At 37.1% G+C, this 15,666-nt stretch overlaps 1 protein-coding gene across 1 annotated transcript in view; it reads right to left on the bottom strand.

Moving 5' to 3' along the window:
• Positions 1–15,666, bottom strand: part of gabra4 (gamma-aminobutyric acid type A receptor subunit alpha4) — a 62,447-nt gene that overhangs the window by 9,171 nt on the left and 37,610 nt on the right. The window contains 3 exon segments of the mRNA XM_073820123.1: positions 5,418–5,436; positions 7,359–7,399; positions 7,401–7,606. Coding sequence (XP_073676224.1) covers positions 5,418–5,436; positions 7,359–7,399; positions 7,401–7,606 — 266 coding nt within the window.

Below are 15,666 nucleotides of genomic sequence, written 5' to 3' on the forward strand. Positions count from 1 at the left end.
GAACGTTTTTTTTTTCAGTGCTTTGAAACTAGACGGTAGAGTTGTGACGTTCGCGAACGAACCGATTCTTTTGAACGGCTCATAAACATGAACGATGGGAGCCGAGTCGCGGCTGGGGGGGAGCCGTTCTTTCTGTCGTTCTTTTTTCCTACGCGTGTTTCACACAGATGCACAAAAATTATTCCCGGATGGTCTACTACTTAATTTAAGAATTCGAAGTGCGGATCAATGCACAATATTGCCCACAACACATTGCGCGGTGAACGAGGATCCGATTAGAACTACAAACACGCATAAAAATTGTTTAAAAACTACAAACATGGCGGATACGCGCTACCAACGGACAGGTAGAGAAAGGGTTTTTTGAGATAACTAATCAATGTGTAACCTAATAAAAAATATTTAAATAATGTTATCCATGGTATATTTAATGTGCAGCAACATTATGAACTTTTATAATGATAGGTTTGGTCATTAACTTTAAATGCATCATTTTGCAAACACGAGCAAAGTTCTCGGCATAAAAGACTAGTATAAGAATGTGCCTCTTCATTTCTCTCTAATACGGTAGGAAATCAAATTAAACGAAATGTAGATGATATTAACTGACAGGGCGATTTAAACAGTGACAGGATTTAGGTAACTAAGCAACAGACAAAGTAGTATGTCCCAAAGCTTGCCTACTTTTCTGCTACATACTCAAAAGTATGTACTTTTTCTTCACAAAAAGAGTACATACTTTAAGGGCATAGTATAAGTATGCAAATTGGGACGCAGCAACACACTTTGTACTAAAGGTAAATCCAAAATAGTGATGCCACTGTCTAAGCACAGCAGAGGGATGTTGTGCAACCCTATGGAATATAGTCCACACATGACAAATGAGGTAATAATCAATATTTCAGAATAATTCAAACTCAGATATTGGTGTGTGATATCTGAGTTTTAATTATTTGACTACAAATCTCACCTCATAATTCCTCCCAGTGATTATTTCCAGGATAAACTGAGATGCCCCCAAACTGGCTTCTTAAAACTGACTAAATATTTAAAAAGAAAGAGCCAAAAGAGCCGTTCTTTTGAACGGCTCTTTGAAAGGAACGGATCGCCAAGATCCGGATCCCCTCAAAGAGCCATAAATCCCATCACTACTAGACGGCCATTGGATAAACGCTGCGATTATCTCCCGCCCACGGACGCTCAGCGTCTCTGGAGGTGAATGAGGAGTGGGCTGGCCTGGACTCCGAGCTTCTGCGTGATGATTGGAGGGTCTGTCGAAAGATTGCATCTCCTTTTGACTGACAGCGATTTTGTACTATAAGGAATCGCTGAAGCTATTCGCGCTCAGTCCCATCGCGGATTTCTCAAATTCAGTCGAAATAAAAACTGCTGCAACCTATTTCTTTATATTTGCTTGGCGAAATTGCTTGATTTTCATCATACATTTCACACAATTATACACCACATTCCTTGTTTCACTTTTACAGAGTTTAATATTTTTTTTTAGATCGAAAATGAGCTTCCCCTATTTGACAGACCAGTAGCCGCCACTGATATATATATATATATATACATACTTTTTTATAAATCTATAAAACTTCTGAATTATGATTACACTGAAAACTGGAGTAACGATGCTGAAAAGTCAGCTTTGCATCACAGAAATAAATTAAATTTTAAAATTTATTCACATAAAAAGTTCTTAAAAATTGTAATAACATTTCACAATTTTACTCATTTTACTGTTTTTGATTAAATAAATGCAGCCTCGGTGAGCAGAAGAGAAAAATCTTAATTATTCCAAATATGAAGCATTTGGGATGTGAGCACTGAAAAAGTGCTGTGAATTCCCAGGCTGGATTATTTGTAATGTGTATGAAGTCGAACGTACAGTAGTTCCTGCTGCGTTGAGCTCACTGACTGAGTCATACGAGCTCCGTTAACCTGCATCTGCTGAGACTTTCACATTCACCATAAAGATTCCCATCCTTCTACTCTGCAAATAGAAACGTGTGTTATGATGAGAAGACAGAGAGGGAGAAAAGGGGGAAGAGAAATATTGGTGATCTGAAAAGCTTACAGAGAGCCACCATTAGATAAGGGACATTAACATCTTTAACAGCCTGCAGAAATAAACGACTAAAAAACAGGCCCGTAATACATCACGTCAACAGTCTGACAGACACACTCTCACTAAGTCTCACAGCTGTCAGCATGTGCCACTTCTAATCCGCCATCTCAGCTTACGCACGATATCCCAGCAAAAGACAAAATCCACAGCTCACATGCACACTCTCAGTGTGCTGTCCCATCAGCTGTAATGAAACTTACTCAATGCATAAAATGCACAAAAATGCAAAAACAAATGACTTAAAGGATTAGTTCATTTCCAGAACAAAAATGTACAGATAATGTACTCACCCCCTTGTCATCCAAGATGATCATGTTTTTCTTTCATCAGTCGTAAAGAAATTATGTTTTTTGAGGAAAACATTTCATTTCTCTCCATATAATGGATGTGTATGGTGCCCCCAAGTTTGAACTTCCGAATTGCAGTTTAAACACAGCTTCAAAGGGCTCTAAAAAGGGTCTTATCTAGCGAAACGATCGGCTATTTTTGAAAAAAAAAAAAAGACAATTTATATACTTTTTAACCTCAAATGCTTGTCTTGTCTCATCTTTGCGATGCGCATGCATAGTCCGGGTCAATACAGTTAGGGTATGTCGAAAAACTCCCATCTCGTTTTCGTCTTCAACTTCAAAATCGCCCTACAACGCTTTTTTTGTGAAGGGCATTTGATCTTCTTTGTATGTTCACTTTGTAAACACTGGGTCAGTACTTCTGCAGCGATGTAGGACTATTTAGAAGTTGGGGAAGAAAACGAGATGGGAGTTTTTCGACATACCCTAACTGTGTGACCCGGATCACACAGACTACGCAGAGATGAGACAAGACGAACATTTGAGGTTAAAAAGTATAAAAATTGTCAATTTTTGAAAATAACCGATCGTTTCGCTAGATAAGACCCTTCTTTCTCGGCTGGGATCGTTTAGAGTCCTTTGAAGCTGCATTTAAACTGCATTTTGGAAGTTCAAACTCAGGGGCACCATACATATCCATTATATGGATAAAAATACTGAAATGTTTTCCTCAAAAAACTTCAGAGAAAAGAAATTAAGACATGAACATCTTAGATGACAAGGGGGTGAGTACATTATCTGTAAATATTTGTTCTGAAAGTGAACAAATCATTTAAAGTAAAAATGAAAATTATCCCATGATTTACATGATGCCATCCTTAGTGTTTATTACTTTCGTCTTTCAGATAAATACACTTAGAGTTATATAAAAAAATGTCCAATAGTCCAATAAAGCGCATACATCCATCATAAAAAGTATGGATCTTCTAAAGAGAATTGATGTGTTTGCGTCAGAAGAATATCCATACTTACTTTAAACTATAATAAATATGGATATTTTTCTTACACAAATGCATAGTTTTGCTTCAGAAAGCCTCCATGTGGAGTACTTTTTATGATTTATTTATTGAACTTCAAAATCTCAACACCCATTCACTGCTATTATAAAGCTTGGAATAGCCAGAACATGTTTTAATATAACTCTGATTGTATTCGTCTGAAAGAAGAAAACCACCTAGGATGGCATGAGGGTGAGTAAATAATGGGGTACATTTTATTTTTGGGTGAACTATCCCTTTAAATTGGTGTTATTCCTTCCTTAGTTCCTTTACTTATTTGTGCGTTGCTTTTACACATCATACTGTACTTTTTAATCCATACGAATAAAGCTACCTAAATAAATGTAATAAATAAAAGTGAACTGCAATTATAAGATAAAACCAGGGGCATTTTGGCTGAATCTAATGAAAACCTGTCATGAACAGGTCCAGTTTAAAACACAAAATCAAAAAATCTAGAAAGAAAATCTAAACATAATCACATAATCATAATCACATTTTGCATTACGAAAATGTAGCCTATTTAAAAACTACTAAAATTATTTGAACTGTGACATTATTTTTATGACAATTGTGGAGGTAATGTGGAAAAAAATTATGATACATTACTACAATGTAACAAAGTTGAAGTATTTATACATCTGATATACTGTCTATAATTCATGGGTATTTAAAAAGAAAACACATTTAAATAAAATAGATTTTATGTAAATAACAAATTACTATTGTGTTGTTACGGGTGTGTGCAGGACGAGACGAGACGATAGACAATATTCAAACAAACAACTATATTTAATATCAATCTTCAAGAGGAACAGGCAGGAACAGAGATCTTCACACACTTCATACAACATTAAGGACCGACAATACACTGAACTCAAAGACAGACTTATAAAGCGTAACTGATAATTAAACACAGGTGACGGTGATTACACAAACGAGGGCTAAACCAAAAGATCACAAAATGACAGGGGGAGACAAAAACAGACGTGAAATGTGACATTACGCCCCCCTCCGAATAGGCGCGTCCTCGCGCCATAGAAAAACAAAAAAGAAGAGAGGGGCGGAAAACCAGAAACCTTGAGTCCATGAGGGAGGGGGCTTCGGCGGAGGACGCAACCGAAGGAGGGGGACCAAAAAAAAAGTCCAAGTGACAGAAACGACAGTCCAAGGGGGCGACGACGGTGGGAGGAGCCAGGGAGAAAACAGGAGGGACCTGAAGCAGGAGAGCAGGACCCAGATCGCAGCCAGGATGACGGCCCACGGTGGAGCTGACGGAGGGAGGAGCCATGGTGGAGGAAGGACCGCCGACTCCAGGGGGCCGACCGACAGAGGCGGAGCAGTTGGCAGAGGAATCCAAGGCGGAGATGGAGAGCCGAGGGACCAGGGCGACACCGCGGATCCGGAGGGCCAAGGCGGAACCGGAGGCTCTGGGGGCCGAGGTGGAGGCGGAGATCCAGAGGTCCGCGGCGGAGCCGGAGGGACAGAGGACAAAGGCGACGCTGACGGGAAGGAGGAGCTTGACAGAGCCGGAGGGACAGAGGGACGAGGCAAAGCCAGAGGAGTGGAGTCCCGAGGCGGCGGATGGTCGACGACTGACCAAGGCGGAGCCGGAAGGACGATGGAGCCCGGTGGAGCTGGTGGGCCGACGGGCGACGGTGGAGCTGAGGGCGTAGAGAGCCGTGGTGGAGCCGCAGGGTCGGAGGTCCGAGGTAGAGATCAGGGTTGCGAGGCTGGAGGCGGAGCTGAGGGATCCTCCAGCCCTGCCACCGATGTTGAATGGCAGCCCTGCGGCGAGCCCACTGCATGGATGGTGGGCTGAGGGTGAGCAAGGGGACTGGCTGATGAACTCCGGGACTCTGGACAGCTGGACGGAACCAGCGGGGACTCAGGACGGCCGGGCGGAACCAGCGGGGACTCAGGACGGCTGGGCGGAACCAGCGGGGACTCAGGACGGCTGGGCGGAACCAGCGGGGAACAGGCAGATCCAGACAGACGAGGGCGGGTGGGGGGGGAGTTCATGCAAGCCAGGGGTTCAGAGAAAAAGTCTATTAAATCAGGCGTGTTATACTCCACAACTTCGGAAAAGAAGTCAATTAAGTCCCCAGAGATGTCTTCCAGCTCACCCCCAGCGGTGTTGCAGTGGGCAGGGCTCTCCATTTCCTTCACCTGCTCCACGTCGCAATCCACCGTCGCAGATGTAGAATCCGGCTCACGCACCTGATCAGTCGGAGAGGGCTCTGGCTCTGTCGCTCGCGGCTCTAGTCCCTCATCCGCGGTGTGCTCGGGTTCGTGCTCTGCATGTCGGGGTGGTGGTTTGCTGCTCTCTGGGTCAAGAGTGGGGCTGACGTCCTCCTCGATAAAGCCGACAGTCCAGGAAGATCTACAGGACGCCAGCACCCACTCGATGTATTCGGCGATGCTCTCTCGAGGACCCTCCCCGGACAGCTGCGCTTTGGTGCTGGTGTTAAGTCCCTTACGATAGAACGTGCACAGGCAGCTGTCCGAGTAATGTGTCAGCGGTGCGAGGAACACAAAGTCTCTTGTGTGGTCCTCGAGAGAGCGGTTCCCCTGCTCCAGGAGGATAATGAGGACGTTGGGGTCATCCATGAGGGGAAAAAAATAAATAAAACACTGATACAAAAAAAACGGAAAAGAAACGCAGGGGAAGACGCCGTGAACGGTTTCGGTTGGTCCTTCTGTTACGGTTGCGTGCAGGACGAGACGAGACGATAGACAATATTCAAACAAACAACTATATTTAATATCAATCTTCAAGAGGAACAGGCAGGAACAGAGATCTTCACACACTTCATACAACATTAAGGACCGACAATACACTGAACTCAAAGAGAGACTTATAAAGGGTAACTGATAACTAAACACAGGTGACTGTGATTACACAAATGAGGGCTAAACCAAAAGATCACAAAATGACAGGGGGAGACAAAAACAGACGTGAAATGTGACATGTGTATCACTATAATTACTGTTAAAAACAAATACTGTAAAAAATTATAGTTGAAACTAATGAGAGTCATCACTGAGAATAAGGATAATGACATTATGATAATTTAGATATAAAAATGTGGTTAACTGTCATGACAGTTTAAATTAATGGGTTATGAAACGGATTTCATTTTCTTTAGGCAAAATGAAAAATATTGATTTTAATGTAATACTTACTTTAACAAATACAACTAATTGAGTTTGCTTGTGTTTTGTGTTCAGCTAATGAAAAATAGCAATTAAACATAAAATACTTAACTTAGAGGCCGTAATAAGCTGACAGACATGGGTGAGCAAACTACACTTCCCATTAATCTTATTTGGCAGAATGATAATATACATAAAGCATCAATTACACATCTAATGCACATTTTGTCACAGCAATCCTGAAAACCTTTTGTAGGTAAGTGAAAAGTGTTCTATCTATCTTTCTATCTGTCTGTCTGTCTGTCTATTTATTTTTTTTAAATAGAAATTTTCCAATGCATCCACTTTTTCTACTGAAAATGTTTTTTAGGCTTCTAAGTGCCGATAAGTAGAAACCTCTCCAGAGGACTTGAAGGCAGAATTGAAGGCTTGATAAGTGGAAAAAAAGAAGTAAACAATAATAAATACATTCACCAATGGGTCCACTTTTTCCAATGTCTTTCGAGCTCGCAAGTAAGTAGGAACCTCTCAAGAGGACTTGAAGGCAGTATGCGAACTGCACAACGTGGAGCATTAATAATTGAATTCATGTACAGCGTAACAGCTATTTCACACATTTTCAGACATGACTCAAGCCAGAGCTATGTGTTTTATAATGTATAAGTAGTCTTTGTAATGTGTGTAACATCATCTCACCTGTAGAACCTCCTCTGTGTCTTTAGCTTTGCCTGACGATGTGGAGCTCTTGGCAGTGGCTGCGGCGGCAGCAGCGGCTTTGGCCTGTTTTCTCTTTGCTCTCTCTGCTTGAACGTTGGTGAAATAGTTCACAGCTGCAAACTCGATGAGAGCGGAGAAAACAAAAGCGAAGCACACGGCGATGAACCAATCCATGGCAGTTGCGTACGAGACCTTGGGCAGAGAGTGACGAGCGCTGATGCTGAGGGTTGTCATCGTGAGAACAGTGGTGATTCCTATGAGAAAAGCACGTTGAAAATATTAACGACAATAACTAGGTTACTAAATTGCGAGAGTGCAGGTTTGAGCATGCATATGAACCTTTGTAAATGTAAGCATTCAATTCTGAGTGTTTATAACCTGTGAACCACTTTATTTGATGCGTCTGTGATGAAATGATATGAGCATACTGCTTTTTAATGGCAATTTCTACCAAATGATAGTACATAATGTGAGTTTTGAAATCTTCACTGCTTATAACCAGGTAAAAATGCTTCACCTCTGACTGGAAATCATAAATGCAAACAAACTGTTTGAGTATCACTCCAATAGTCCATAAGTGCCCATTAGTGATTATGCCTTTATTCTCTTCTCCTTCCGATCTACATTCCCCTCGGGAGTGTTTTTAAACTGACCATCGTACTTTGCAATTTGCTGAAAGTATAACATCAAGGAAATTTGATGAGCAAAACTATTAGCGCTCCATCAGTTTACCACAAAAGTCCATAAAATTAGGCTAACTGAAGCAATGGGTTATAAAGACACAATAAGGCACAATGAAAGAGTAATTTAAAGAAAGCCACTCACTCCATAGAAGAGATCTTCCACTTAAAGGTGAAAAGTTCACCCAAAAATGAAACCGGTCATTACAGGTACTAGAGGATGCTAAATATCTTCAAACGAAAGCAAAATCAATTAAAGATGGCAAAATATCTAATATTTTTGCAGTGCTGAGCGATGTAGCCAAATTACATACATATCTGTTAATTTCTTGAACACAATTGCCAATCAGACATGTTTTAGTTTGTCAGAATTCACTCACCACTGAAAGCACCTGAGTTTATGCTATTATGCTATTATAAGTGCAGTTTTGCATGCTTGTAAGTGTAGACGTGATGTAAATCAGAGATACATTGTGTAGTTTAGAGAGCTTCATTGATTATAATGGAACTTTGTAAACTGACAAGAGTGACACTTTTTAGTGATTATAAAGGGAGCACACTTTGTTCACTTTCTAGACTATAATCCATTCAGAATTTGAATGGAACTGGACACATACATGATGCAAAGTTTCGGGAATGACATACACATATTTGTGCTGGATTCACTCTTGAAATAGCAGTGATTGACACAGTGATAACCAAAGCAATAGACATGACAAAAATAGCCTATATGTGAAGCACCCTCAGTGATTTAATTTTGGAACCGGTCCTGGTCAAACTTCCACAGCTGCGCGCATCCTGAGTGAGATCTAGTTCACGGACCAAAAGCATGTATAAACTTTATTGAAAGTGCTCCTAATCTCAGTTTGTTACCTTTATAAAAGACACCTGTCCACAGAAGTCAGCAATCAGTCAGATTTCAAACTCTCCACCATGGTCAAGGCCAAAGAGCTGTCCAAGGATGTCAGGGACAAGACTGCTGACCTACACAAGGCTGGAATGGGCTACAAGACCTCCATGCAAAATCTCACCTCATGGAGTTTCAATGATCATGAGAACGGTGAGGAATCAGCCCAGAACTACACAGGAGGATCTTGTCAATAATCTCAAGGCAGCTGGGAACATAGTCGCCAAGAAAACAATTGGTAACACTCTACGCCGTGAAGGACTGAAATCCTGCAATGCTCGCAAGGTCAACCTGCTCAAGAAAGCACATGTACAGGCCTGTCTTAAGTTTGCCAATGAACATCTGAATGATTCAGAGGAGAACTGGGTGAAAGTGTTGTGGTTGATGAGACCAATTTATGGATAAGACCAAAATGAGCTGAGCTCTTTGGCATCAACTCAACTCGCTGTGTTTTGAGGAGGAGGAATGCTGCCTATGAGCCTAAGAACACCATCCCCACCGTCAAACATTGAGGTGGAAACATTGTGCTTTGTGGGTGTTTTTCTGCTAAGGGGACAGAACAGCTGCACCACATCAGGGACGATGGACGGAGCCATGTACTGTCAAATCTTGGGTGAGAACCTCCTTCCCTCAGCCAGGGCATTAAATGGGATAGAAAATCTGTGGTGGGAGCTGAAGGCTTGAGTTGCCAAATGTCAGCCTCGAAATCTTAATGACTTGGAGAGGATCTGCAAAGAGTGGGACAAAATCCATCCTGAGATGTGTGCAAACCTTGTGGCCAACTACAAGAAACGTCTGACCTCTGTGATTGCCAACAAGGGTTTTGCCACCAAGTACTAAGTCATGTTTTGCGAAGGGTTCAAATACTTACTTGACTAAATAAAATGCAAATCAAGTTATAACTTTTTTGAAATGCGTTTTTCTGGATTTTTTTGTTGTACCATTAAAATTACAGACTGATTATAAAATAATTTCTTTGTCAGTGGGAAAACGTACAAAATCAGCAGGGGATCAAAAAATTTTTTTCAGTCAATGTAGATAACCTCGGGTCAATCGTGCACCCTATGTGTCGGTGACGATTCTTTGGAATGTCTGCCCTATCAACTTTTGATTGTGCTTTAGGCTTCTACCATGGTGAACACATGTAATAGGGAATCAGGGTGTGATTCTGGAGAGGGAGCTTAAAAATGGCTACCACATCCAAGGACGGCATTAGGGGCATAAATTACCCATTTCTGAAAAATAACAATACAGGTCTCGAGGCCCTGTAATTGGAATGGACGTATCCTAAACCCATGGGCGAGGACCCATTTGGCCCCTTCTCCACCAGCAGGAACAGGGTGCTAGTTTAGAGCTAATGTGGTTCACAGTTGGTTCAACTAACGACCCTTAGAACCCATTTGCCTTTCCACAGGCTACACTCTTAAAAATAAAGGTGCTTTAAAAGGTTCTTCACAGTGATGCCATAGTAGAAGAACCATTTTTGGTTCCACAAAGAGCCATTCAGTCAAAGGTTCTTTAATGAACAATCTCTTTCTTACGGTTTTATAATCTGAAGAACCTTCTTTCGCCACAAAGAACCTTTGGTGAAACAGAAAGGTTCTTCAGATGTTAAAGGTTCTTTATGGAACCATTTAGACCAAAAGTTTCTTCTATGGCATTGTGAAGTACCTTTATTTATTTTTTTGAGTGTAGAGAGCCACCACAGAGCCAGCTCACTGAATATGTATCTTAATATCTTTCCCAGCAACGATATGCAGCAGCGCCAAACACACCAGGCTTGCTCGAGATGCATCAGTGTCGCACAGAACGATCGGCGCATGACACCAAAGCACCACAAGTGCGACTGGAGAGCAGATGACTCTTTAAGCTTTTAAATTGCTCTTCAGTACTATGCCGTGCAGCGTCGACACATCACGAACAAGCCTAATATCAACAATGGCTTTGCGAACCTACATCAGCATCCAAACTGGCGAATTCAACGTGTTTCGTGTTTAGCTGCTATTTAAAAACATTCTGTTCGTCTTGTCGGTCATGGTAACCCTGCCCCCAGCCTCTGATGCAAGCGGTTCTTACTTCTAGACCAGAAATGTTTTGGTCCTACTTATGAACCACTTTTCCTGGTTCCGAGCTGGTGTTTTGGTTGTCAAAAGGCAAAGAAAAGATTTGAAACAAGGCTCTGGCTCTGAACCAGCAGTCAAACTGCCTTGGTGTAGAAGGATTATTGGAGGGCAAGTCTGGTAGCAGCAGCCGCGGTAATTCCAGCTGCAATAGCATATATTAACCAGTAATTTTATTTTGGATGGTAGAACTTTCAGGAATGACTGTTATGTGATTTATGACAGAATATAGTCCCACAGCTGATCATTTATTTTTTCCTCAAATGTCTCGCTTTTGGTAACAACGATTCAAAACGGACACAATTCTGGTCAAACTGGAAAAAGACAGGGAAAACCTTCAACTAACATCAGAAACATGTACAAAGCTAGTCCACAATTTAGTAAACCTTGGCAACCTCTTTAAGTTATTAAGTGATGACAGAATTTTCATTTTTAGGTATTTAAAGTCAACATGAAATGGTATTCACAACCAACTTTATACCCATAATCTGATGCATTTCCAGAAACCCAGCTGAACAGGAAAGACTCTTAGAGCTTTAGCTTACTTTCTGGCAGGGTTCTCTGAAAGTTATGAAGAATCCTTTATCCAGAAACATTAATAGAACAGTTGTTTAAAGTTATCTGGTCTTTAAAAAAAACTGTTTCTGCCACTGCACAAAAATTAACAACATTTTTTTAAAACCTTACACTTTTTCTTGCAATTGCAAGTTTACATCTCATAATTCAGACTTTTTTTCTTAGAATTATGAGATCTAAACTTACAATCACAAGTCCAATTTTAAGAGGGAAAAAGACTGATAAGTACTTAGAATTGCGAGTTTATATCTCAGAATTCTGACTTAATAACTCGCAATTATATGTTATAATTTCGGAATTGCAAGATATAAACAGAATTATATCTTATAAAACTCTTATAAAAACTTGCAATTCTGAGAAAAAAAGTCACAATTGTGAGTTTTAATCTCGCGATTCTGGCTTTTTCTCTCAGAATTGCGACTTTATTTCTCAGAATTTTGACTTTTAACCTCACATTTCTAAAAAAAAAAAGTCAGATTTGTGAGATAAAAAGTTGCAATTACCTTTTTTATTTTGTATTGAGTGGCAGAAACAGGCTTCCTGTTTATACATTTTAGTTGGATGTTTAATCAGTAAACATTTTAAAATATGGAAAACAACTGGACGTTTTGAGTGGAACATGTTTTTTTAGATTGTTAACGTTATTCACACTAAGAAAAATGCTTGTTTCAAAAACGGAAAGGTTCTTATGGAACCAAAAAATGGTTCTAATATGGCATTGCTGTGAAAATCCCCCTTTGAAACCTTCATTTAAGAGTGAACAAGAAAAAAAAAAGGTAGCAAAGGTCTTTTATCCATCAAGAATTAACTGGGATGTGAAAAGACTTGACAAATAAAGCGTTTTTGATGTCAATTGAAAACGAAAGTTATTTCAGCAGTTTTTCTTGCTTGGAATAACATGCACTCCTGTTCACAACAAAATGTAAGAAGCATTTGCCTCCTTTTACTTTTAGTTAATTATTTGCATTTTTTTAAAAACAGAAAACAGGTAATCTGCACGTAATGATACACCACACAATGTTCAGTTGTTAAGAACTTCTCCAAACATTCATATCTAGTCCATCTTCTAGGTTTATTCGGCTTATTTATTCATCCTGTGGGCCTGACATAAATGTTAAAGGTCAGATCGAAAACGAGGTAGATTTCTCCGGCAGTAACACTTTGAACCACCAGGGGGAGTCAGGAATTCACTCTTAACCCGAATGTCTTAAGTTGGAAGCGTTTCTCTCTCGGTGAAACTAAACCCTGCCACAGAGCAGTGAGCATGCCAGACGTGAGTCACACATATACACCGACACACAAATACACACAATCACGGAGGCAGCCAGTATCCCTTCTCCTCCCACACACACACAGAATCTCTCTCGACTCACACATACACCCACACGCACACGCTAATAAAACATAAGAAAACACACACAAACCTCTCGCACATCAAGCCAACCCCGCAACACAAGACAAACACGCTCTCCTACATCTTCTCTCTGTATTCTGGAGTTTGCAAGACGTTAGAAATAAACACGGACATAAAAAGGCGCTTTCACACCATTAATTTGTTGTTTGCTGGTTGGCGTGACAGCTGTTTTCTGTCCACTTGAATTGAAACCTGTCAAGAACATGTCTGGGCCAGATTTCAAATCAAAATTAAAATGATCAAAAAAAGATATTTTGCTTAAAATACAACCTATTTATATTGTTTGCATTAGCATTGTTTAAGCACATTTGCCCTTAAGTCTTATTATCGTATAGCAAACAAAATCTCATTCTCATTACTGTAATCTAATATTTAGTAGTGTTTAATGTGGTAATTTTCATGAAAACACTGTATTACAGTACCTTTTGTATTCTAATACAGTAAAATACAATACTACTATACTACAGTAGTAATGAAAATCATCTAGGAATTGCAAAAAAAAGAGAGAAAAAAAGTATTCATTGTCATGAAAATATATATATATATAAAATAAAAACTACCTAATGGTCCAAAAACAGGTTTTATACATTAAATCATTTAATATATTATTGTACATATTATTTAAATAAAATATGTAAAAAGGTTACATTTTGTATAAATATGTGGTAAAGTGTTTAACTGTCCATTTTCTTAACACTTTAAATAAAGTACATATATTTAAATTAAATAATAAATCAGTGATAAATGTAGTATAAATTTGTGGGGAATATGTTTAATTTTCATAAAGAATATTGAGGGAAAAAAAACAACCTAATGGACAAATAATAAAATAAGCTTCATTTTCTTAATATTTCAAATTGTACTGAAATAAATTACATATATTTACATTAAAATACAACAAATGAAAACATAAAAAAGTAATATTCTTCATGTATTTAAATAAAGTAGCCTACATATTTTTAATTAAATAACGAAAAATAAAAAAAAAATGAAATAGGATTTATTTTATTAATATTTCAAATGTTAAATGATTTGAATATTATAAGAAATATATTTAATTTAATTGTCATAATTGCCATTTTTCCATTTTCCTAATATTTTAAATTGTATTTAAAGTACATACATTTAAATACGAAAAATGATAATACATCAATTATAAACGGAATATCAATTTGTGGGGAATGTTTAATTTTCATAAAAACAATATTGAGAAATAATAACCTAATGGACAAAAAAAAATAGACTTCATTTTCATGACATTTCAAGCTGTATTTAAAGTACATACATTTAAACTAAAATATGAAAAAAATAAAATGCAAAATAGGCTTAATTTTATTAAAATGTCAATTTTAAATTTAAAAATTATAATAAATACATTTTAACTATTTTAATTGTCATTATTTGTCATAATTGCCTTTTTATTTATTACTATTTCAAACTGTATTTAAATAAAGTACACATATTTTAACTTAAGATTGTCATTTAACTGTCATAATTGTAATTTGTTTCCCATTTTCATAATATTTCAAATTGTATTTAAATAAAGTGCATATATTTAAATTAAAATCCAAAAAATTAAAATATACAGTAGGCTTAATTTTATTAATATTTCACATTTTTCACATAATGATTTAAATATTATAAGAAGTACATTTCTTTAAATTAAAATATGAAATATTATAATACATCAATGATAAATGTAGTATAAACCTAATGGACAAGAAAATATATTTTTGTAATATTTCAAATTTTCATTTAATTGTCATAATTGCATTTTTTTCAATGTATTAATATTTCTAATTGTATTTAAATAAAGTACATATATTTAAATTAAAATTCAAAAAATAAAATGTAATATACGCTTAATTTTATCATTTCAAATTTTAATCTAATACAGTAAAATACAATACTACTATACTACAGTAGTAATGAAAATTATCTAGGAATTGCAAAAAAAAAAAAAAAAAAACTTACCTAATGGTCCAAAAACAGGTTTTATATATTAAATAATTTAATATATTATTGTACATATTATTTAAAAAAAATATGTAAAAGGTACAATTTTGTATATATTTTTGTAATATTTCAAATTTTAATTTAATTGTCATAATTGCATTTTTTCAATGTATTAATATTTCAAATTGTATTTAAATAAAGTACATGTATTTAAATTAAACTACAAACAATAAAATGTAATATACGCTTAATTTTATTATTTCAAATTTTATTCTAATACAGTAAAATACAATCCTACTATACTACAGTAGTAATGAAAATCATCTAGGAATTGCAAAAAAAAAAAAAAAAAAAAAAAAAAAAATATATATATATATATATATATATATATATATATAATATATATATATATATATATATATATTATTTCAAATGATTTGGATATATTTGAATAAAATACAGAATATATTTTATTTGTTTTCTTATTTTTTTTAAATAAAAAACATTACAAAATGTTAAATTTACATTTAATTTACTAATTAACTTAAAGAAAATTAATTATAAAGTTTAATAAGTTTAACTTATTTATTTAGATTCAATTATAAGAAAAAAATGCAATGTAGCTAAATCAATCAATAAATAAATAGAATATTTTCTTGAA

This window comes from Garra rufa, chromosome 16 (genome assembly GCF_049309525.1).
Source record: "Garra rufa chromosome 16, GarRuf1.0, whole genome shotgun sequence".
Classification (NCBI taxonomy): domain Eukaryota; kingdom Metazoa; phylum Chordata; class Actinopteri; order Cypriniformes; family Cyprinidae; genus Garra; species Garra rufa.